General features: G+C 39.5%; 1 protein-coding gene across 3 annotated transcripts; it reads left to right on the top strand.

The window, feature by feature from the left end:
• Positions 1-1585: 1585 nt before the first annotated feature.
• On the top strand, positions 1586-22564 carry nup58 (nucleoporin 58). Of its 3 annotated transcripts, none has more exons than XM_036558347.1 (14): positions 1586-1967; positions 3272-3429; positions 3605-3637; positions 3778-4053; positions 4567-4735; positions 6342-6407; positions 6505-6679; positions 9541-9620; positions 10044-10162; positions 11194-11276; positions 13255-13456; positions 19578-19661; positions 20859-20954; positions 21398-22564. In XM_036558347.1, the coding sequence occupies exons 1-14, from the start codon at positions 1888-1890 to the stop codon at positions 21565-21567; spliced, it is 1791 nt and encodes a 596-aa protein (XP_036414240.1). In that variant the 5' UTR covers positions 1586-1887; the 3' UTR covers positions 21568-22564. The 3 variants fall into 3 exon arrangements, with proteins under 3 accessions (XP_036414240.1, XP_036414239.1, XP_036414241.1); XM_036558346.1 differs by having other exon boundaries at positions 3602-3637; XM_036558348.1 differs by lacking the exon at positions 19578-19661 and having other exon boundaries at positions 3602-3637.
• Positions 22565-22993: the final 429 nt, after the last annotated feature.

The raw sequence follows: 22993 nt of genomic DNA, 5'->3' as shown, positions 1-22993 counted from the left end.
ATACTTTACGTATATATGCTAGCTACATGTTATGTAATACAAGGTTTTTATGCATCTTCTTTGTTTCGTCCACATATGTCCTAATGAAGTGTTTGACATTCATATGCTAGCTACATAACTGAACTCTACATACATGTGCATTATAAGCTAAGCAGTATGTATCATATGTATATGTATCAGACATATATATATATATGTATATATATATACATATATATATATATTTGTGCATATATGTACTGTACATATGTGTATCAAATATTGAACATATATGCATTATATATTGATCATATATATATATATGTATATATATATATATATTAATGTATATATATATGTATTTATTTATTTATTTATTTATATGTATATATATATATATATATATATATATATATATATATATATATATATATATATGATCCATATATTATGCGTATATGTACACATATGTACAGTACATATATGCACATATATTGTGAAATATATGCCTGACCCATAATGATGTATACCCATATATACCCATTTATCAGATTTCTTTTTGGGAATTATTGCCTGTTGACTAGATTGCTGACATTATAACAATCGTGTTTGAGTTTAAATATTACTAAATGTAAATATATATAATTAAAACGTGTTGTGAGTATCTGAAACGGTTATGTTTCTGTATCGCCGTCTCATTATTAACGTGACTGGAGACTCTTCTCTGGACAGCTTCGCCAGGCCGGAGGGGGCGAGCTGCTGCTTTGGGACGGAGCAGTGTCGCTGAAAGTTCGAATCAGTTTATCGAACCGATTCCTTTGAACAGTCCACTTTAATGCATCAAACATTATAGTGGGTATGATCCATTCTTCCTGATGAGCGAAATTATTAGTTAACTTAATATCTTCTGTACGGCGCCCCGCTGGTGACATCCTGTATAAATAAAAATAATGCGTGGCCACGACTTATTAACGCGTGGGAACGAGATCACGGCTTACTAAGTCGTGGCCACGCATTAGGATCTCGTTCCCATGCCTTACTAAGTTGTGGCCACGCATTATTTTTATTTATACAGGATGTCACCAGTGGGGCTCCGTGGGGGGGGGCTCCGTACTTCTGGGATGTTCAAAGCTTTAATCTATAACAGAAAGAGAAGGCCTGTTAAATAGGTTGAAAATACGTTGTCATTAATGGCACAATGTACGGAGACATGGTGATTATTTTTTTTAATAAGGCAGGTACACAAATTAATAAATTGAGGCCACAAATTACTATACTAAGACCATATTGTGGCTACAATTTACCATATTTAGGTCACAAATGGCTATATTGAGGCCACAAATTTGTATACTTAGACATTGAATTAATATAGTGAATATATTGAATATAAATATATTGATTCGAGGCCTAAATATAGTAATTTGTGGCCTCAATATTATATATATACGCCTTGTTAAAAATAACCACCATGTCACCGTAGAGGCTCCGTAACAGTGGAATAAGTAAAAAGTGTAAGATGATCATTATAATTTCCACTACAGCCTGTACCACAGGCTTTGATTCAGTTGCACTTGTGAACCGATTCGTTCACGAGTCGGACGTTGTCACGACGCAGAGGAAGAAGAAACATCGAGCGCGGAAAGAAATTTGATTTTTTTTAAAGCTGTCAGTAGTAAAAGTTATAAGCCTCTAAGCTGCACGGCCGCGAATACAGCATTTAAGTATTGTGCTGGGCAGTTTTAGCTTTTGTTAGATTTTGCCTTCTTAGGATGCTGGTGTGTATTTTTAGTTTTTTAAGCCTCCACGAGGTCGGAGTACAACACAGCTAACGGTTAGCCGGTTAGCTCTTCGGTCCTGCTTGTGTTTTTTTTTAATTAAGCCTCTTAATGTAAACTAGCACAACCTAAAATGTCGGGCTTTAACTTCGGGACAAGCACCCTGGGCTCTGCTAACACCGGCGGGGGCTTTTCGTTTGGAGCCGCGACCAGGTATGAGGATTCAGGGTTACTTTGGTAGCTAGTTAGCTTAGCCAGTTGGGATAAACTGAAACTGACGTAGCTGACCTGGCTTAGCTAACCTAACCCAGCTAACAACAGCATGATTCAGAGACAACAGTTCACCCAAAACATTAACATCACTACTGTCAGAAGAAATAGCTAGATTTTTACATGCCTAATGTGAGATTTATAAAGTTAACCAGCTGTTAAAACGCTAATTTTTCAACATTTCTGAATTATTTCAATCATTGCGATGTAAACAGTCGTTGAGGGTGGTTTGATGTGAAATGGTTCATTGTGGAGAAATTTACAGACTCGGATTTCTTTACAGGGGTGGTGATAGGAACCAGGGGTCGCTATGACTGCAACGCAAATATAGCCAATTTATTTACTATCTAAAACCACCCGTGAACCTACACGTGTCTTTTGAGCTCACATATGCACTGCTGATGATGGTAAAGTGGTCATAAATCCGGGGGAAAAAGTTTTTTTTGCAGCGCAACACTCTGCATATACCCCTTTGCCATGAATGCTTTAAAAATACATTTTATGCCAAAACCTTTTCACAAAACTATCAAAAAGCAGTGTCAGACATCCGGCAGCAAATCTAAGGGAGCTTTCAGAGGCATGAAACTCCTCAGATGTCTGGTTCCTATCATGTGTTACTGGACAAGTTTCTCTAGAACAGATGATTTCACATCAAACACCACTGAATGACTTTGTTTACATTTAATTAATAAAATGTAGAATTTTTAAAAATCGATGGACTTCCCCTTTACTTAGCTGTGAGTACCTCATCTGAAAATGCTAGTATGGCTAATAGTTAAGGAGTACTTAAGCACATATATTATTGTATTAATGTCCACATGTGATTATCTGAATGTTCTCTGAGCGTGAACTTATGAAAAAGTTAAGATTCATTATAGTATATAGCTAAAATCTTTTTTTTTTTTTAGCAGAATTTCCTTTTAAAAGTCTTTTTGTCATATCAGTGCTGCTACTGTTTAAAGAAACAAAAGAAAATCAAAAGTTTATGGTGAATAAAAGCACAAAAACTACATGTAATCAATTCACTTGCTAAATTTCAATCACTTTAGATCAATTAGAGCAAGTATTTTTCTTTATCATACACATTTTTACTCTCATACTAAATTTAATTGCTGGATTTAAATGGGTTCACATAAAGTAAGTAAACATAAAGTAATATTTCACCTTCAAGCTGCTAATTCACCCATTGCTGTGTTAGCTTTGTTGGAGTATTTATTGAATATGGCGTGTAACTTCACCCCTCACAGTGCACCTGCTGCAGGAACCGGCGGCTTTAGTTTTGGTGGTCTGGGAGCACCAACCTCTACTCCAGCCGCTACCACCACTACGTCCTCTTTAGGCCTCGGGGGCAGCTTGTTTGCCCAGAAACCAACAAGTGGATTCTCCTTTAACACACCTGCCTCAGGTACGGGGCACTTCCAGATTGTTGATGTGGTCTGTCTAGTTAGTGATGGAAGAGTGATGGTGTACATCACAATGTTGTTGTTTTCCTCCATGTGTTAAGAAGTGGTGCATGCCTTTTTGTCAGATTGCTTTAGTTTCCTCTCTGATTCACTGTCTTTCTTTTCTCCTTGATGCAGGAGCTGCTGCACCATCTACTGGCCTTACTTTAGGTAAGCTTCACTTGTTTAAGCTTAAGAATAAGCTTAATTGAACAAGATATTTTGCTTCTGTATGAGTTAGTGGGGTTCGCTTATTGTTTGCTTTTTTGTTTGTTCAAACCATCACTAATATACTGTGTTGTTGTTCACAGGGACTCCCGCTGCATCTACTGCTGCTTCAACAGGGTTCAGCTTTGGTTTTGGGAAACCAGCAGCCTCAGCAGCTCCATTTTCATTGACGACCACCACCTCTGCCCCAGCAGCTACAGGCTTGACTTTGGGCTCCGTCCTCACCTCCTCTGCCCCTCAGACTGGCTCCACTGGCTTCTCGTTGAACCTGGGAGGAACACCCTCCCAGGTCACCTCCTCCACTCCAGCCACAGGCCTCGGTCTGGGCACATCTATTTTCTCCAGCTCTGCCTCAACAGGTGGGGAGGCCTTTAGGTTAAGTTTCTGTGCTTTGTTATTTTCCATGTACCCCAAATTTAGTCGATTGGCTGAGACATGTTTGGCTTCTTTAGTTTAGAACTGGAGTGGCAAGGCTAACGTTGCTTACAAACACTAGAATTCAATAGTCACCCAAATAGCCCAAATCGTTTCTGTAAAGATACATCATACATTTCTTTCAAACCCCATCCTGGTCTTTAACAGCTTGTGCAGACTTGGTGTGATATGACTTACTGTGAACTATGAAAATGAACAAACCTAGGCAGCTGCTTTAGACAACAGGGTCAAGTCAAGAGTCAAAGAGCTGATCTGAAGTCAGTATTTGTGGCAATGACTGTCTGATTCAAGATCAGTCCTGCTTTGTGAATGGATGGTGTAAATGAGCAACATAACTTACTGGATGGGTAAAGAGGTTGTTTAATGTGACTGTATACGTGACTCACTCTACGTCTCTTCATGTTGTCCCATTTTCATTGTGTTTCTCTGTGTTTCAGGCTTAGGGCAGTCTACTCTTGGAGGGGGCTTGACTCTCGGTAGTTTGCTCTCATCCTCCACAGCATCCACAGCCCCTCTTGCCCCTGCACCCAGTGTGGGTTTGGGTGGAGTGGACTTCAGCACCTCCTCTGAGAACAAGAGTGATAAATCATCCAGTGCTAGACCTGAGTGAGTACCAGTGAAACCTCCATTCAAGCCAGGGTTAATTGGTAGTAATAGTATTGAGTAACTCTGGGTTAAATTTAACCAAAATTCACAGGCATTTAATACACAAACTTGTAATTTTCAAATAAAGAAAATTTGGATACTAACAGTAACTATAATAATGTAGAGCTGGGCGATATGGCCGAAAATGTTATCACGCTAAACAAAATTCATATCGTTCGATATCGATACGTACCGCGATAAATGTCAAATCATTATTTATTTCAAGTTTAAAGGCTGATTTTTGGTCCTGGGGGTTAACTGCTGTTTTAAACTATCCTTTATGGTCGGAACACGACAAACAATCACCAAACAGTGGAACATTTCACAAATCTGTCATGGGAGAGTGGGAGAAAGTGTCTGGTGAGCTGTTTCTACCAGCTGGAAAGGCATGGCTATTTTGTAGTAGTCATAATTTAAGAAAGAAAACAGATTATTTTTAGCTGGTGCCGAGCGCTCAGCTACCCCGTTACAAATGACGTCACAGTATTCAAACACCAGCTAGCGACGACTGGATTTCTCTATACTATCGTACTAGTTTAAGGGGTGAACCGCAAAATATCAACACCAGACAAACGGAGTCCTCCTTTCAGGTACGTTTAAACTGAAAGCGGTGCTTTTGTGTCTTGTTTGATCTACAGTATCATCAATTCTCCGTGCTGTGTGAGTGACAGCGGGCTGCTTCAAGTTAGCCAGCTGCTAAAAACAGCTAGCCTGGAAAGATAGCGCTCTCCCGCTCTCCAATGCCTCACAGCTTCCTCAGTTTACTTTCGTTTAAATCAGGGCTGTAATTTACATGGACCCACTTTTTTCTTTCACTTTCGTTGCTTGGGAATGCACTAATACTTAAATATGACTGTCCGAGTGCTGTAACAGCGCTTTAGTTGTGAGGATTGTGATTTAACACTGCTAAAGCTGTTAGGATGCACGGAAAGAGGTGAGTTCGCTGTAGGTCAGTACAGTTACACCACTGACCTCGTCACTCACACATGGTCACAGGAGAACAGATCGCCTGTCGCTCCACTCAAACAGGGAATGTGTAACTCCGTGTTTCAGCCGTTGCTAAAGACTCATCTTACTCGTGGCCCCCTCCCTCTCTAATCATGTAGAAAAACTTGGAAGTGCGCCCTCTCCTGGCAACAGCACAGTAATGTCGCTTTCCTTGTAGTAGAAAACGCCACCAAGGCTTTCGCTGAACGTGGAGGTGCGAGAATGGTTATGGTTATATCGAACATTTATCGAACATGTTGTATCGCTCTATCGAGGAAAAGTTATTTCGCGATGATTATCGTTATCGTTTTATTGCCCAGTCCTATAATAATGTAATACTAACTGATTGTAATTTCAGTGGACATAAGCCAGCATGTTGTTAACTGGGTAAATTAGGCTATTCATAAAAAAAAAATCACTACATAGAGTAATACCTCAGCGACCTTGCATTTTAAGGGGCAGAAAGATTGAACATGGGGGTGTTTTTGCCCTTTGCCCTCAGCTATTTCTGTCACTGGATTAACCTGTTGTGTAGGACTTGGTCACTAATAATTTTCCTCCTCTTTTGGTTTTACTACAGAGACAGCAAAGCTCTCAAAGATGAAAACCTTCCTGGTCCCATCTGTCAAGATGTGGACAATTTCCAGTAAGTATTGTACTTCCTCTCTTCCAATTATTGGGACTGATTGGTGGCTTCTTATGTGTTTGAGTTAAAAGTTTCTCGCCTCTTTGTTTGTATGTAGGAAGTTTGTGAAGGAGCAGAAGCAGGTTCAAGAAGAGATCAGCAGGATGTCCTCTAAAGCCATGCTTAAAGTGCAGGATGACATTAAGAGTCTGAAGCAGCTTCTGTCGGTCAGTGCCAGTGGGCTGCAGAGAAATGCCCTGTCCATAGACAAGCTCAAGATGGAGACCGCTCAGGTACAGAAACAGAACACATCTCCTCAGTGTAAAAGTAAACGTATTAAAGGTGATTGGTTCACTGATTTCACGGTTGAGCAAGGAAAAAATGTTACCAACTTTGAACTTGAGTTTTTTTTTTAATTACATATTAGTAAAAGTCTTTTCAAAGTTGAATGAAATAAATTATGTTTAAAAGTTCCTTTTTTCACAAAATTGTTGCAAAAGTGCATAAACAAGTAATATATATGAAAACTTGAGCAAATGGAGCAAAAATGTCATGGGAAAAATAAGTGAACATCAAGAGGTAGAGCAGTCTTACCAGTCAGAGCATAATAATGTAAACAGCAAGCAAATTGAATGTAAACATCAAGTGAAATAAATGTAACTATCACTTGATTGCTCGCTGTGTGATTAAACGTGGAGCAGCATGCTCTGTTAACAAGACTAAAAGATTCACAGTTCACACCACGTGCACCGTGAGCTGAACCGTCGGCTATTGGACTACGGATTTCAATTCAGAGCAGTTGCACCACAAGTAAACGTAACAAAAATGAGTAAAGTAAAAATAAATAAACAGCAAAACAAATTGAGCATACCATATTTTACATTCTTCTTTGATTTTTGCATCACACCCAGAATAAGTATTTAATGGAAAAGGGGATGATCTAAGGTGGGTGTACATGGAGCTTCACACTAATTATAAAATTATAAATTACGTTCTAAATATCGCTGCTGTCGGAACAAATCCCCATTTTTGTTATTTTTCAGTTTTTGACATAATTTGAAAATGCCAGTTGTCCTTTACACTGTGTGTAAATTTCGTGATGAATAGACCAAAAGGAACAGCCCAGAATGACTTGGAAAAACGTCTGGTTCCTTTGACTTACATCAAAAGCAAAGTATGTTTTTTTTTTTTGTTTTTTTTTGTTTGTTTGTTTGTTTGTTTTTTCTTTCTCCTGTGAAGTAAACATTTTGGAGATACAAGGTTTTGTCCAGACAACAGCAATATAGTTATATATGTATACAAATTATAAAGGCGTACCTGTTACCATTTACAATTTGTGAACACAGGATAATATACAGTTTGTCTGTTTCTTTTCTGTGAGGCTTTGCCGTTATGTTATTGACAGAGTTTAAAGCAGTTTTTTTGACTTGATTATATTAAACATTAAGGGGATAAAAGATTGCTAACTGAAATTGCCAAATGTGAACATCTGACTTTCTCTATAATAATAAGCATAAATACTTAAAGCAGCACTATGTAATTTTTTTTGTTAAAACTGAGAGAAGTAGCATTACTGAGTATGGATGCGCCGCTGCGAGTCGCCCTGTAAAGCCTGAAATAATCATTTAAAAGTCAGAGGTTCTGGTGGGATTTGGCAGGAGTTTTTCAGACCATGCCGTACATCTTTACATATTAACGTCACACTCACAGAGTCAGAAAGAAGGACCATCTCGATGTTTAGGTCTCAAATGCAAAATCAACATTATACTGTTGAAGATATGATGACCATAGTAGAAAATTCAGTCACATCCTCAGAAGACGTGTCCTTCACCAAGTTTTGACTGGGTTTTCTTTCGATTGTTCTTTCAGTGCACTCGCAAAAGTCAGATCGATCCGCTTGTGGGGGTGCGAAGCTCAACCAGCATTTCAAAATGTTGTTCTGCATGTTACGTGCAATTACATATTTCCACCAGAGAGGTCTCCAAATCCCCAGATTCTACAGTGTGGCATTAATTTAGTATTATTCTGCTACAGATATTTCATAGAACTCTTAATTCTCTTTTTACATAGTGGAATGTTATATTTCTAGTTTCTAAGCTCTGTATATTAGAGATTGTTTGTCATTTTCTTTGTATGCTTATCGGCCATCTGTGAGCTGCATTTTTAAATAAGATCAGGTAAATAAATAAGATTGTGTTTATTCCTGATGTTAAAGTAGAGATTTGATGTCTGTCTAGCCATACTTCTCTTGCTTTTTCATTCTCGGTCAGTGAAAATACAGAGCACCTCTTTGCTAAACTTTAACTATTTTGTACTTGAAAGCACTAGTCAAAGTTTGAGAGGTTTTGGGAGAAAATGAAGTGAGTTGATTCTCACCCTGTCCTTGAAAGCTGTTTGCTGAGATGCAGAAAAAAAGTGATGGGTGTTGAAATAACACGTTTTGTGTACATAGCCCTAGACCAAATGTCCTTTTTTTCCTCTTCCTCACACAGAAAGTGTTTGGAGCCGTTAACAAATAAAAATAGCACTTTTTGCTTGAGGTGCCCATCACAGCATTTTGATGTGAAAGCTGCAGAATAGGCTTGAGCCAATTGACGCTTATTGTGAATTGCTGACAGATTGCATCTATCGCGATTGCCAATCAAGTTTCGTGATTGAAATGTCAAACTCTGCGTTAATGGCTTTAAGATGCAAAAAGCAGTCATATTTGTCTTGTTTTTTTGTTTGTTTGTTTTTGTTTCCTTTAATGTGTTGTCTTTTAAAGGGTAGTCCAGTGTTTCAGAACATTGCAGTGCAAGGCAGCACTCCCCCAAACCCCCCCCCTTTTATTTTCTTTTTAAACTGTGGTTTTCCTCCTTAAACAGATAAAGCCATGCTGCAGCCTGATGAACAGGACACCTGTACTTGTGAAACATGAACTTATCTTGATGCTTATACACAAACAGAGAAGACAAAGTCTTCAATAGCATAACAGTAATAACAGGATACAGGATTTATACAAATTTATAGCAAAACCTACCAAACCTTAGCAAGCCCGCCACAGAATCTTGCTGCAATGATGTTGTATTCTGTTACACTGGTGTACCACTATTGATAGACTCTTGGGTGTAAAGCTTAAGTCTGTGTTACAGTATGCATATTTCCTCCATTCCAGGAGCTGAAGAACGCTGATATTGCACTGAGAACCCAGAAGACACCTCCTGGGCTTCAGCATGAGAACACTGCACCATCTGAGTGAGTGCATGCTGATAAAATTAGTGGTTATCACTCTCTTCTGTAGACATGCCTTCATGCAGATAGTTTCGATTTAGATCAAACTCGTCTGTTGTTCATGGTCTTTCTGAAGCTGAACTGCACCATGCACATTACGCGTTTTTAAAAACTGTGTTCTGTCATTAGTGTGAATTTGGATGGAAGGTGATCTTCTTGGTTAATTTACGTTCTTAAAAATAAATAAGATGTAAGGTAGTGTTGTCTGTACGGTACAATTGAATTCAAGTTCAAATAACCAATTGGAATAATAGATAAATGACTGAAAGTAGGTCTAGCAGAGGGACCACTTTTTATAAACTTAATTTTTTTTTGTCATGTGATTAAGTGCAGTGGCAGACTGGAGAGGTTACTAACATGCTAAAAATATTCCCTCTGTCTCTGTAGTTATTTCCGAGGGTTGGTGGAGCAGTTTGAGGTGCAGTTACAGCAGTACCGCCAGCAAATCGAAGAACTGGAAAATCATCTGACCACTCAGAGCAGCAGCTCTCACATCACCCCTCAAGGTAGCAAGGCAACCACACCTCACCGAATATACTCTTACAGTGTTTTCACATATAGTTCGTTTTAAAAGAACCGAACCGAGTTCTGTTAAAGTGAACCTGGAAGGGAACCAACTGCAAGTGACCTCAGTTCTTTTTGTGTTCACAATGTAAGTGAACTCTAAAGAGGAGTTTTCTTTCTGGTCCATTGAGATCTCAGACCACTTCTTGTTCAGATCACAACCCATTAGAACTCAGACCCCTTTCACAGCACTCACGGTGTGCACAGCGCTCGCCACGTGGGCCGCATTCTCGGATAAATCCGAGCTATCAGGTGACGAGAAGAACCGCCAGACCCGCCTGCTGCTCTCCTATTGGCCGCGCTGAAACGATTGGCCGAAGTCCAGCGCGCAAAATTGGAAAAATGGCTCTGCGGGTCTGCCGCGGTGGGCTCCGTGTTCGGCTGTGCTCCTCACTGAAGCTCCACCCGGCGAATTTTCATTCATTCAGCGTTCAGAGTGAAAGCAGCTAAGAACTGCGTTGCATGCCCAGCTCGAGCCTTTAACACGGTATAATCACGCGAGCTCTCGCATCTGATCGCTTTAATAAATCAGCGCTGCTCTCTGTCGCAGATCACGGACAGACTTTATCCTGAGTAGAACCTTATAAATGATCCTGGGTCTGTTTACCTGTTGAAGTGCTGAAGACTGTGGCTGTATGTACGGCGAGCATCGAGGTCTTCACCATAAAGCACAGCTAAAGCGGACTGGGGCCGTTTTGTTTTCACAATGCACAATTTAATCAAACCACAAAACGAACTACAAACGAACCGAACTGAGACCACCTCTCGAGGTGGTCTCAGTTCGGTTCGTTTGGGGGGCCGTTTAGGGGGGTCTGAGTTTGTTTGCCGTGTTCACATATGCAAAAGAAACCATGACTCAGCGGTCTGAGTCCACTTCAGACACTGAAACGGCCCAAGTGTGAAAACACCCTTAAAGTTATTATACTTCTTTGGGTTGATGTACTGAGGTGTATTTACTGTCCTTTGTTCACAGATCTCTCCATGGCCATGCAGAAGCTCTACCAGACGTTTGTGGCCCTGGCTGCACAGCTGCAAGCAGTTCATGAGAATGTAAAGGTGTGTGTTCTGACCGCTTTCCAGTTTAGCTTAACTCACTTAAAGCACTCAAGCTTGTGGAGCGCAAGCACATGTCCAGAAGTTTCTAGTCCTGTCATTAGGAATGTTTGCCAGTCTGAGTTTCCCAGTACATCTAAGGTACTATAGGGATGGTATTAGTTTTACATGGGGAGGTGGGGTAATGTAGTTTTAATACACAACGTCTGTTATGTTTATCACCGATTCGCGTGGGATGAGAAATCTCGGTATAAATGACAGAGATGGGGGTGGCTACTCGATTTACACCCTACCTTCACTTCAAAAAAGGACAGAAAACAAAATAGCAAACAAAATATGTTCTTTTGTACCTTAACCATCTATCTTGCTGTTCTAAGTGAATGCAGAGTGTCATTAGCGTTGTCAATAGCTTGGAAGTTCACAGCCAACATTCAACACCTCTGAATAAAATTGTTTTTCCTCCTGTCATTTTATCTGTTTTAATGTTCCAAGTTGTGTCGTTGAGAAGACAATACATATCGGCTTAATTTGAGCTACAAAGAACACAAACTCTTCAAGTGCCAAACTCAAAAACAACAAAATAGATAGCATTTTTACCAACATGTCAATTCGCACGGCATTAATTTAACCCGGGGTGCCGGAATGTTTCCTGACGTCGGAGTGACCAGTTCATAAAAATTAGATGGCTGGTTCAGATGTGATCAAAATCACTGAGAAACAATGGTAAAAATTAATTACATTAACCCACCTCCCCATATAAAACTAATCTCATCTAAGTAGTGCTTAAGCCAAGTAACTAGTGTTCAGGTGTGTTGAGCTTTGGAATAGAACAGTATATGCATTCCTGACCCTTACCCCTTGTTTTCGAGTGTCAGCTTGCTTATAAGGGGTAGTGGTGAAAATCCTCCCCTACAAAATGGGACCCTCAAATAAAAAAAAGAACATTTACTTCATTAACAGGCCACTAGTGCTGCTCTGTAGGCAACCCTGCCCGTCTGCAGTGATAGCAGAGAAGGGTAAAGTTCAGCAACCTCACTGCTGGGCTTCAGTTACGTTTATGGCATCATATGTTTTCAAAGAGGGGGGATAATTATTTATCGCCCACCCCTAATTCTTCGGTGATGTGAAGCTGAAGTCAGCTATTCGCCAGCTTCTCGTTCTAAATTTCCTGTTCCACCTTAAATGGACTAGCAGTTACATTCTGACACTTCAGACATCAGTACTACTGGACTATTTAAGGTGGAACAGGTAATTTAGCTACCTAGCTACCGAGACATTAGCATGCTGCAACGGAGGGCTAAGGGCTATGTGGTAGGGGCAAGGGGTGAAATGGGATTGGGCCTAAGGTGATGTAACTCTTCAGACAACTAAACATGAGCTTCTGCTTTGTTGGAATGAAAACCCACAACCACATTGGCCTTTTGCGGATAAGACTGGACACCCCGCTTTAGGGCTTGACTAATATAAAACTTTTGACGCTGTTTTTAAGGAGCTTTAAAGTACAATAACTGATATCTGCTGATACAATTTTATGTGGTCAGTAATGAACACCAGTTGTTAAACTGTGTCGACATCTGCCTTGTCGATACATAAACATTTATAAAATATAGAAATAAGGACTGAATCTGCCTGGATTAGCATTATTGAGAAATGTGATACTAATTTGTAGAGGGTTACAAGGGAATAAAATTCAGACATGTTAGCACAGTGGCTTACTGTGTCATCAGTGACCGTATCAGTCAAATCTAGAAATATGTCCAGTCTATAATTTTTTAAGCAGTTATCTGCCAATACTGATGTGATTTTAGTCTCTTAGTGGGATTTTTGATAATACTGATAAATCTGTGAAAAACTTATTAGTGGCTGATTTTTATCAGCAATCCGTCAGATCAGCTGGGCCCTGTTTTAGTTGCAAGTTCCTAAAAACCACTGTAATCATTTAAACAGCTCTGAGTGACCAGTTCTCTCCTGCCTCCTATAGACTTTGAAGCATCAGTATCTGAGCTACAGGAGAGCCTTCCTGGAAGACCCCACAGACGTTTTCGAGTTGAAGCGAACGGCCAGCCGGAAGCTGCAGAGTGCCCCGCGCGTGACCACGGGCCCGGCTCCATTCGGCACCGTCCCCAATGCCGCAGCCGTTGCCATGGCTGCCACGCTCACACAGCAGCAGCAGCCCGCTCCAGGTCTGACCGCCTTCAAGTTCTAGACCTCTTCTTGACCTCTAGGCTATGAAAGAGTCAGGGAAGCAGGCAGAAAGAGAAAGCAAAAAGATATAGAAGAATAAACTGCAGAAGTCAGCCAGTGCCATGTCTTGTTCTTAGTTTTGTCCGTTCTTTCTCCCTTTTGGTTCTTTTCTGTGAGAGGAATGGTGCGTCAGGCTGCGTCTCTGTCTCTGGGCATGCCAACTCCGGTCTCTTTCCTTTGGCACTCGTGTGAGAGGTTTATCTACAGGCTGACCTACTTTCCCCTTCTTCCTTTGCTGAAGAAACAAAGCACTTACTAAGATGAAAGACATGACTCACCAGACTTTAGAAATACTTGATGACTGGGAGAAAGGAAATAGAATGAACAAAAAGCTCTACTTAGACATACTTGATGACTGGGAGAGAGAAAATGGGATGTACATAAAGCTCTACTCAAAAGGAAAAAAGCAAAATCTAGTTCAGTGTTTCGTTGCCCATATTAGATTTTGTTCCTTGGTTCGTAGTCAAAAAGGTTTCTCCAAATGAGTGTGAAGGTTGAGGTTCGTGGTGTGTTGTCTCTTAAATGATGACAGTGCTGCAATGCATGAGAGAAGTGCATACCAGCATGTATTAATTTAATAGGTTTTTAATTCATCAGGTAACTATAATTGAAATACTAACTGATTACAGGGTATTTACTTTTTCATATATTATCCCGTGATTGAAAGGGTGCTCGCTTGACTGGTGCATAGATAAATTCCAAATAATGTAGAGGTTTCCTTTTGTAGAAGCTTTGTATTCTCAAGTGAGATTAAGCATCCATATATTCATATTGATTGTTTTTTTTTTGTTTGTTTGTTTGTTTGTTTTTTTTTTGTTTTGTTTTTTTAAATACGGCTGGCCCAAATAATTTGAATACTCATGAATTCCTTATTCATATATGTATTCTATATTTAGCACTTGCATGCTTGTGTTTGTGGGGGGTTTTGTTTGAGGTGTTTTTTTGTTTTGTTTTGTTTTTTCTAGCTCAAACTACATGTCATCAGGATAGGCTGCTGCTTTTGATGATAAAACAGCTAACTAGCCACATAAAATAAATTAAAGCAATGGTCTAAAACGAACTAAAACCATGACTGCGATAAGTAAAGCGACACCCTTAGCATCTGTGACTCCAAAGCAGTATTTGAATAAGAGGGCTACTGTTGTGGCTTCTGTGGCAACATTTGGCACGCAGGCAGCCGGGCTTCAGCCTGAGTTAATGCATTGTTGCTGCCTGCTGGAGATATTTTTTAAATTGCAGAACTATAGTTTTAAAATGCAAATATTCACATTTTTTTTATCCCGATTTTGAGAATTACTCGAGTACTCGTTCAAAAATACTAATAAATATTTGAAGCCTGTATTTAATATTATTTAATTCGAGGTTTTCAATAGCAGTAATGTAGCGATCACTACACTTCTTCTAAACACATGCTATGTGCATGGCTGCTTAACTCTTCATCAAATGGTATTGCTCTGTAAGAGCTTTCATCTGGAGTTAGGGAGAAGCCTAGCGTGCCTGAAAACACAGTTCACATCAAAAAAACTTGTTTCAGAAGTGGTTTGTTCTAAGATGAGCCTGGCATGTGGTTGCTCCTGTCGAACCATACATTGTCTGCTAAAGTCTGTGCCAAACTAGCGCGAGATTTTGGATGTTGATGCCAACAGATTTTGTGTCCGGATCAAACTATGGACTCCAAGTGACGTTACCTTAGGCATGCCTAAATATCTGTGCTATATCAGTTACATATTGAAAAATAAGATTAGTCTATATTTTGCCTGATGGTGCATTAGTCCATGTTTAGAATGAATGGGCATGTTTAGGGAAGTTGAATCATGGCTTTCTCTTAAAACAAGGAAACACAAGGAAAAAGCCTAGAGGCCTATCATGTTTCACAATGTATGGCCTCTAAAACAGGCAGGAAAATATTGCACATAGGCGTCTGCCAATTAGTTCAACGCTGCTGTGGTTTCCTACCTTTTAGTCTATTTTCGTATATACTGAAGACAATTTGGGTCAGTACCCTTCAGCAGCGTGTATTGTGTGCCCCCTTTTCAGCAGGTTGAAAGAGTGGCAAAGCTGCTGCAGATCAGTTCATTCACTATAGGCTTCTACATTTCACCCTGGACTAAATCCTTTAGTACAAAATGAATGTGAAGAGCAGCCAGCTCCTAGCCACTCCCTGCTTCCTCAGTACAGACGTTTTAGACGAGTGACTAATTATTTTATATGCTTTAGATTACAGGATTGCTGTGAGGTTTGCCTATGCATTTTTATACTCAGATTTTACAGTGTAAGCTACTGATTCAGAGGTGGGGGAGGTTAGTTACTGCACATTTCAAGAGACTAATAATTCGTCGAATATGGTTTTTACACACTTCTGGTAGCATAAGCTTCGCATTTGACAGTCATGAAGTATTGGTTACCATGGTAGCATTCATGGTGTCCCTGGAGATGAGACAGCAATAATAACAGGTTACAGATGTGAGAAATGATTCGATGGATGCTTCATATAGTGTAGTGGGAATAATTGCAGTTATCAATAATCACAACCCCAAAGAGTTTAATTTTCTAATGAGCACTGAAACCGCACACACATCATGTTCCCATACAGCAGTGCCTGGTAATTGATTCTGGGTTAAACTGATGAGTATAGAGTCTTAAAGGAGCTGCATGTGGGATAAACAAGAAGTACTGCTCAGGGCCCTGCGTGATCATTTTCTATTTGGTCTGAGCACTTATAGGATATTCAGCAGAACGCTACTACATTTGTCATGTACCGAGGCACTTGGCATGAAGGCTTTATGTGTTAATACATTTAAAAAGCCAGTTTAGAAACAATCGGATGAAAATACATGAGTCATGACATTCAGTTGATGCTTGATTGTATTTTTTTTTTTTGTTTGTTTGTTTATGTCTTCCCTATTTATGATAATCACAATCCAGTGAAATTTAAATGTGAAAATCAAACAGATGGCTCCTTTAAGAGTAGTTGCAGTACTTAGGTGTGTAAATTAGGAATGCAGTGGAATTAGTCAGCTGAGAAAGGGCTTTGTAATTTCTCATTTGGCAAAATACTTGACTTTTTTGTATTATTTTCTGAGTGTGCTTAGTATTTTCTCAATTCAGTGTGATTTTAAGAATTTTTTGAAAATTGATTATTTGTGCCTTTGAATTTTAATTACTTATCAGATTTCGTTACATCTAATATAACAGCTTTTTCGTCTACACAGATCTAGTCGATAGCATTCAGTTGAAATGGTGTTCTAATCAGAAGACCCTAATATAAATAACTACAGGAAACAGAAATGGTGTCTGTTTGAGGCTAGAGGTTTTTAACAGAAACATGCAGTCCTGCGCAAAAGTCAGAGAACACCCATGACTTGTTTAAGTTCCTGTCAAAACAGCCATTAAGTACAAGTTATTCATTTAGCAGCGTCAAGATGAAAAAAAAACGGAAAATATGTATTTAACAGAAAATTAAACACAAGCCTCAACAACCAAATAAAATATCCAGTTTCTCAGTATTTTGTCGTTATTACAGCTTCCATTATTTTCTTGATACTCACATTTTGTTTTTTAACAAAACCTGCAAGGATATTTTTCTACACCTCCAAAGTTCAGTCTTGGGAGTTGGTTGCATTTTCTGCTTCTCACGATTTAAGTAATCCCAAACAGGGGTGTTTTGGAAATACCTTTTCCCCCCACTTATTTTTCTTTGACTTTGGCTTTCCATATGCAGGTGGATTATTAAATATCCAATCTTCTCAGAAATATATCTTGGAAAAAAAGGAATAGCTTGTAATGGCAGTTTTGACTGTAAAAGTAAATGAAGGGTGGTCTCCGCCTTAGCATAGTACTGTATGGTAGTTTCTATCTGCATATTTAAGGGCTACAGTGTTATTTCACTCAGCAGTTGAGGGTTGGGGAGTGAAAAGCTGCTCCATGTGGCTATAAGAACATGCAGTGAATTATTTATATATATATATATATATATATATATATATATATATATATATATATATTTTGGTGCCAAAAGTCAGTATTCATCAGTGCAGCCTTTAATTGTTGGCCTTGTGGTTAACAGCTGCTGCTCTGGACTTTGGTCCAGCATCTTCCTCTCTATGGTGGCTGCTTAGAGCTTATTCCTTAAAATATAGGTGCTCCATGCCTGATGTGACTCTAGATTGTCTGAATTTTATGAAGGTTGTAAATACACTTTAGTTGTGCTCTCCAAGATGGCAACATAGGGCATCTTTGGTGGCGAAAAAAATCATGCACTTGTGGGGAGGGGTGAGCACTAAGTTGGGAGAGTTAAAGTCTAAGACTGTGATTTTTCTTTAAGCCGTGATTCACAGGTAGAAACACTGTTGATTAGTATTTTCTGATCAGTCCAATATTAGACTGCTATAGTTAGGGGTGTAACACATTTTTCTGTTCAATACAGTTTTCAAATTTATGGTCAAGATTTGATTTATTATTTGATATTTTGTGTTTAAAAGTCTTGATTGTACAGAGCTCTGATTCTATACTACTCAGATTGGTTTGGCTCAAATAAATAATGTCTACTAACAAAGTAAGCCAAAACAATAACAATTTTTAAGCAACTTTAGAAAATAAGCCCAGTTTTTAAAGCATTGATACACTTAAAAATAAAGGTGTAAAAAGGGTTCTTTATGTGAACTGTGTTTGGTTCTTTAAAGAACCCTTTGTTGCAGCTTGTGTTTTTTTATTTATTTATTTATTTTTTTTTAACTTATTATTTTCTTTTTTTCGTAAGTCCCACCCCCTTTACTAACTGGATGCGCCCAGAGGCCTAGTTTGGATTATAGATGGTGGTTTCCGCAAAAAACAGTGTGTGAAACCCTCTATGTTGGCAGTACAGTTTTAAATTTCAATAAACTGTTTTGTTTTTCTGATTTTTCAAGACCGTATTGAAATTGTTACACCCTTAGCTATACTGTAGGCAAACCCTTAGACCGATATCTAACCACACAGGGTGAGTCTCGTCTTGCTCTCAGTTAACACTCTAATATAAAAGTTAACCTTGCATGCCATTTTTAAAAAAAAATCTATCATGGCCCCTGTATGTTATGGTACTTGTCAAAGCTGTTGAATGGAGTGCTTCTCTTTCGGTACGTTTGGTGCACTCCATGGATTGGAACAGTGGGACTTAAAGAGGCTTAACGATGCTGATTGTTAACATGAAGTTAATTTTATCTAATTTATCATTTGCGTGTGTTTTTAGTTAAGTGCGTTTAGGAATATATGAAACCATTGCTTTTTGATGAATATGATACTGTGTGCCTTTGCGCTAGTTACAGCATTTACAGTAGTCTGCAGTTAGCCATTGTTTGAAATGCATTCCTAGAACATTAGCTTCAATTCTGAATCAAACCGTGTTAATGCAATAGTGAGTAGGAATCAGTTTGTCCTGAACTGTTTGTCATGTTTTATGTAAGTGGATTGCTTTAAATTGACAATAAATCCGTTTTTTAAAGAAAAGCCCATGTCTTTGTTTCTTTTTGACTGACTAGTCGTTGATTTTTACATCAATTGGATGAAATATAGTCAATTTGAGATGCTAATTTCTATTCATGACCTCGCATCTCTAAATTAAAGAGAAAAACCTAAATTTGGAAGATATATTAAACCAGCTAAAAGGAAACGAGACAGGAGCACAGCTATTGTGTAACGTTTTTGCAGGTATGATTTAAGGTGATAAGAGGATAAGGTTAGTCTTTAAACTAGGACGGTGTTCTGTACTCCAGGTAAGTAGTGTATCAGAGATGCGGAGCATAAATGATATAAACTAAGCAAACAACTGAATCTCTGTCACCATAAAGAGTTGCTTAAGCGGTACAGCATCAGATAAGCATACGTTCTCTTAGATCATAAAACGTTATCATATAGATCATAAAACATTGATAAACTGCACTACGTGCCACTCAAATCTCACTGTGTGCTTCCTGAGAGCTTCCTCGTATTTGAAAAGAAACTTTTTTTTTTTTTAAACACGTCTCCAGGCAGCGTTAGGTGCACCTCTTTGAGAGTAAGCTCTGCTCTCTTTCTTTGTCCCAGGAACACAGGCGCCCCTGGGGGCGAGTTTTGGGACTCCCTTTGCCTCGGGCATGGGCACTAGTATGGGCTCTACCAGCCTTGGAGGTACTCCCTCTTTTATGCTTTCAGCTTCCATCATTGCGCTGCAGAAAATGTGCTCTCGCTGGCAAGAAATGCAGAAGACTATAAATGTGCAAGGAGCCCATGGGCTCATAGCATACAGTAGTGTGTATATACAGTGGCAGATATAGGTTGTTTGTGAGTGTGATTGGTGGTTAGACAACCTGCACTGCTCCTTTTATTTTCTGTGTGATCCTGTTTCTTTTCCTCTTTTGTTCTCTGTGGGTGTACATAAGATGATCTATCAGTGGTCTGCTCTGTTAAAGGAATACTCCAGTTTTAATTCAGTCCCTATCTGCTGCATCTGTATTGTATAGTCATTTACTACACCAATGTTTCACCACACGTTTCCCAGTGAAAACCTGACTAAAAACACTAATAATAGAAACCAAGGATAGCAGGTTTTGAGTCAGTGGGCTCTCTTTATATTATTCTGTGTTCTTTTCTGTTTCTATCCTTTGTTTTAGTACCTGCTGTTCTTGCTGTTTCTTTTTGATAACTTTTAATGGTAGGGCAGTGTTCATAAGGCTACATGACACCTACATAAGCATCTTCATGACAATGGACTTTAACTTTATGTATGAATACAGAAAATGCTTACTTTTGTTCAACCAGCCTGACTTATCAAGCTTATGTCACTGTGACATACACTGAGCTACAAGATCTGTTTTACTCCAGAACGTGTCATGACAACCTAATGTCAACCTAAAATCAATGTCACTTGACAATAGACGTTATGTCAACTTGACATCAAAGCAAATGCAACTTTTCTAAGAAATAACACTTATTGAAATGTGTTCATACGTGCTTATGTAGGTTTATGGTGTACATCCTTTGCTTTAGCAACTGCCTGTAGGCCTCTAAGTATGTTAGTAGTCTAGTGGTTCTCAAAACGGTCCTCAGGGACCCCCAAACAGTCCACGTTTTGCTCTATCCCTATGTGTTGTGAGTTGGGTTAAAGCAAAAGATTTGGACCACCTGTGGGGTGCCTGAGGCCTCCTGATAGAGTCGACGTGATTTCTGTCTGAGAAGTGTTGAAATGATTCTAATACCACTCTATGGCCCAGATGCAGCAGATTGAGATTAGGTTGAAAAATGCTGGAGTATTCTTTTAATCTGACAGCAATATTGGTGAATGTATCAGAGCACCAATTAAGTTTGTCCCGGTCTGTCTCTTGGCAGCTTTTGGGAGCGGGCCGGGGTTCGGGGCTGTGGCGACTGGAGGCTCGTCGTTCGGTTTTTCCGCTAGCAAGCCATCTGGAGGGAGCTTGAGCGCAGGTGTGTTCCATAGCACCCTCCCCCACGTCCTCACACCACCACTGACTGTGTATTACTAACATCTCCCTCCTCCGTCCCTGTCCGTTTTCCTCTGAGATCAGCTCTGGAATGAGCTGAAGCTGTTCAGGGTTACACACGCCGCATTGAGGATTATGTAACAGCCTGTACTTCAGTTTTGTACACTTATTTCCTGTCAGCTGTTTTCCCTGTTTAAAAGGGGGTGGGGCCTGAGCTGTAAAACAGCTGCCTCAGTTAAGTTCAGAAAGCCAGACAAGTACAAAACACCCATTCATACTTCAATGGAAAGTCCTCAGGAAGGTACAAATTCACATCACTGAGTAAATGTAACCAGTTACTGCCTGTCCTTTATCTCAAACTGGATAAGTGTAGTGTTTCCTGCACAGTGTTGAAATATATCTGACGTAGTTCTCTTTTTCACACAGGGTTCGGAAGCTCCGGCACCTCTGGCTTTAACTTCAGTAACCCAGGAATCAACGCATCTGCCGGGCTTACCTTCGGGGTGTCCAACACTCCGACGGCAGGATTCGGCACAGGAGGGCCTCTGTTGCAGCTCAAAAAGCCTCCAGCGGGCAACAAGAGGGGCAAAAGATAGAACAGCTGATGTGAAAGGGGTAAAGGGAATAAGCATTTAGGCCACAAGATTTCAGCGTTAGTCACAGATGTCTATATTTTTGATGGGTATGCTTAAAGGAATACATCAGCATTTTCAACCTTCTGTATCTGCATTATACCATCGATTACCCCAGACGATTTCAGTGTATATCTCTGTACTTAGAAAAGAACAGATAAAGCATGTTGAATCCTGACTGACTCACTTGTATATAAAAGCCAATAGGCAGATGAAGCAACTGCCCATTGTTTTATTATAATAAGTGAGTTTTGAGTCAACAGGCTTTTGTATTCTTATTCTAAGTACATTGAAATGCGTCAGTCGTCTGTGGTCATCGACCACATGCTGCACATGTGGGCGACAGAAATCAGGTTGAAAACGTTATTCCCTTAAGAGAAAACTGTCCTTAGCACATTGGAAAATGTTTTGTGTTTCACCGTTCAAACTGTCCTGTACTTTATCTTTTTCCGTGTATTTCTTGCTCCGATGATATGACGCTGTGCTGCCACTGCCGCTTGGCTAGTGGCGTGGGACTCTCAGCGTTGGAGTACTGACGTGATGATGTGAAATGAATTTACAACCCACCGCAGTTGATGGCATGATGGGACGTTTGAAGAAACCTCAATAAGGAGCTGTTTGGTTTTGAGAAGCATTCATGATCTCAGCCCCGCTACGCGTTAGTCACTTTATTTGCCTCACTGTGCTCTGTGACTGTATATATGTCAGTCCATATAGCATGTTAACTATTCTTCACCGTCGGTTTGAGATCATGACCCCCTGTGTACTTTCTTGCTTCTTGAAATGTACCAATAGGTGGTGGCAACCAGTATGAAATGTGTAGTTTGCGTGCCCATTTGATGTTTCTGTTTCGTCTGTTATGTCATTACCAAATAGTACAAATCTTTTCTAGACTTTATGTGCAAACTGGTATTTTTTGACTTGAGAAAGGTTTATTAATAAAAGGAAACAATTTCTCCAATGTCTTGTGTTGGGTGTTAGCTGAGTGGAATAGTAGGTAAGACATAATTCAGTTAAAAATGTTGAAATCAACGTGAATCAGAAGCATAAGTCGTTTTCTTTTCGTAACGTGGTGTATTTCTGAGTTAAATCATGGTATCGGGGGGGGGGTCTCTTGAGCCTGCTGAGCATCTTTGCTGAATGATTGGTGGGGCTGGTAGGAAGGGGAGGTAAAATATGTTATTGGTAAATTTAATTTTCTTAATATGACCAGGGACATAAAGTCAAATTTTGGATTATGGTTGACTTTAAAAGCAAAATTTTCAGGGCATATTTAGCTTAAATATATGCACATGTGGGTGTGGTAACCTAAACTCATACTCAAGTACAAGTACTGTTCCTGCAATAAAATGATGACTCAAGTACACGTAAAAGTACTTTTCCTAAAAAC

Source organism: Colossoma macropomum, unplaced genomic scaffold, assembly GCF_904425465.1.
Source record: "Colossoma macropomum unplaced genomic scaffold, Colossoma_macropomum, whole genome shotgun sequence".
NCBI classification, from domain to species: Eukaryota; Metazoa; Chordata; class Actinopteri; order Characiformes; family Serrasalmidae; genus Colossoma; species Colossoma macropomum.
Note: the sequence above shows the minus strand (reverse complement) of the source record. Positions and strands in the feature narration are given on the sequence as shown.

Bases quoted from the DNA above. Each gene is read 5' to 3' on its own strand.
- nup58 (XM_036558346.1), top strand. From the start codon at position 1,888: ATGTCGGGCTTTAACTTCGGGACAAGCACCCTGGGCTCTGCTAACACC. The intron at 3,430-3,601 runs GTACGGGGCACT...TTCTCCTTGATG, and splicing joins CTTTAACACACCTGCCTCAG to CAGGAGCTGCTGCACCATCT. The intron at 10,163-11,193 runs GTAGCAAGGCAA...CTTTGTTCACAG, and splicing joins CTCTCACATCACCCCTCAAG to ATCTCTCCATGGCCATGCAG.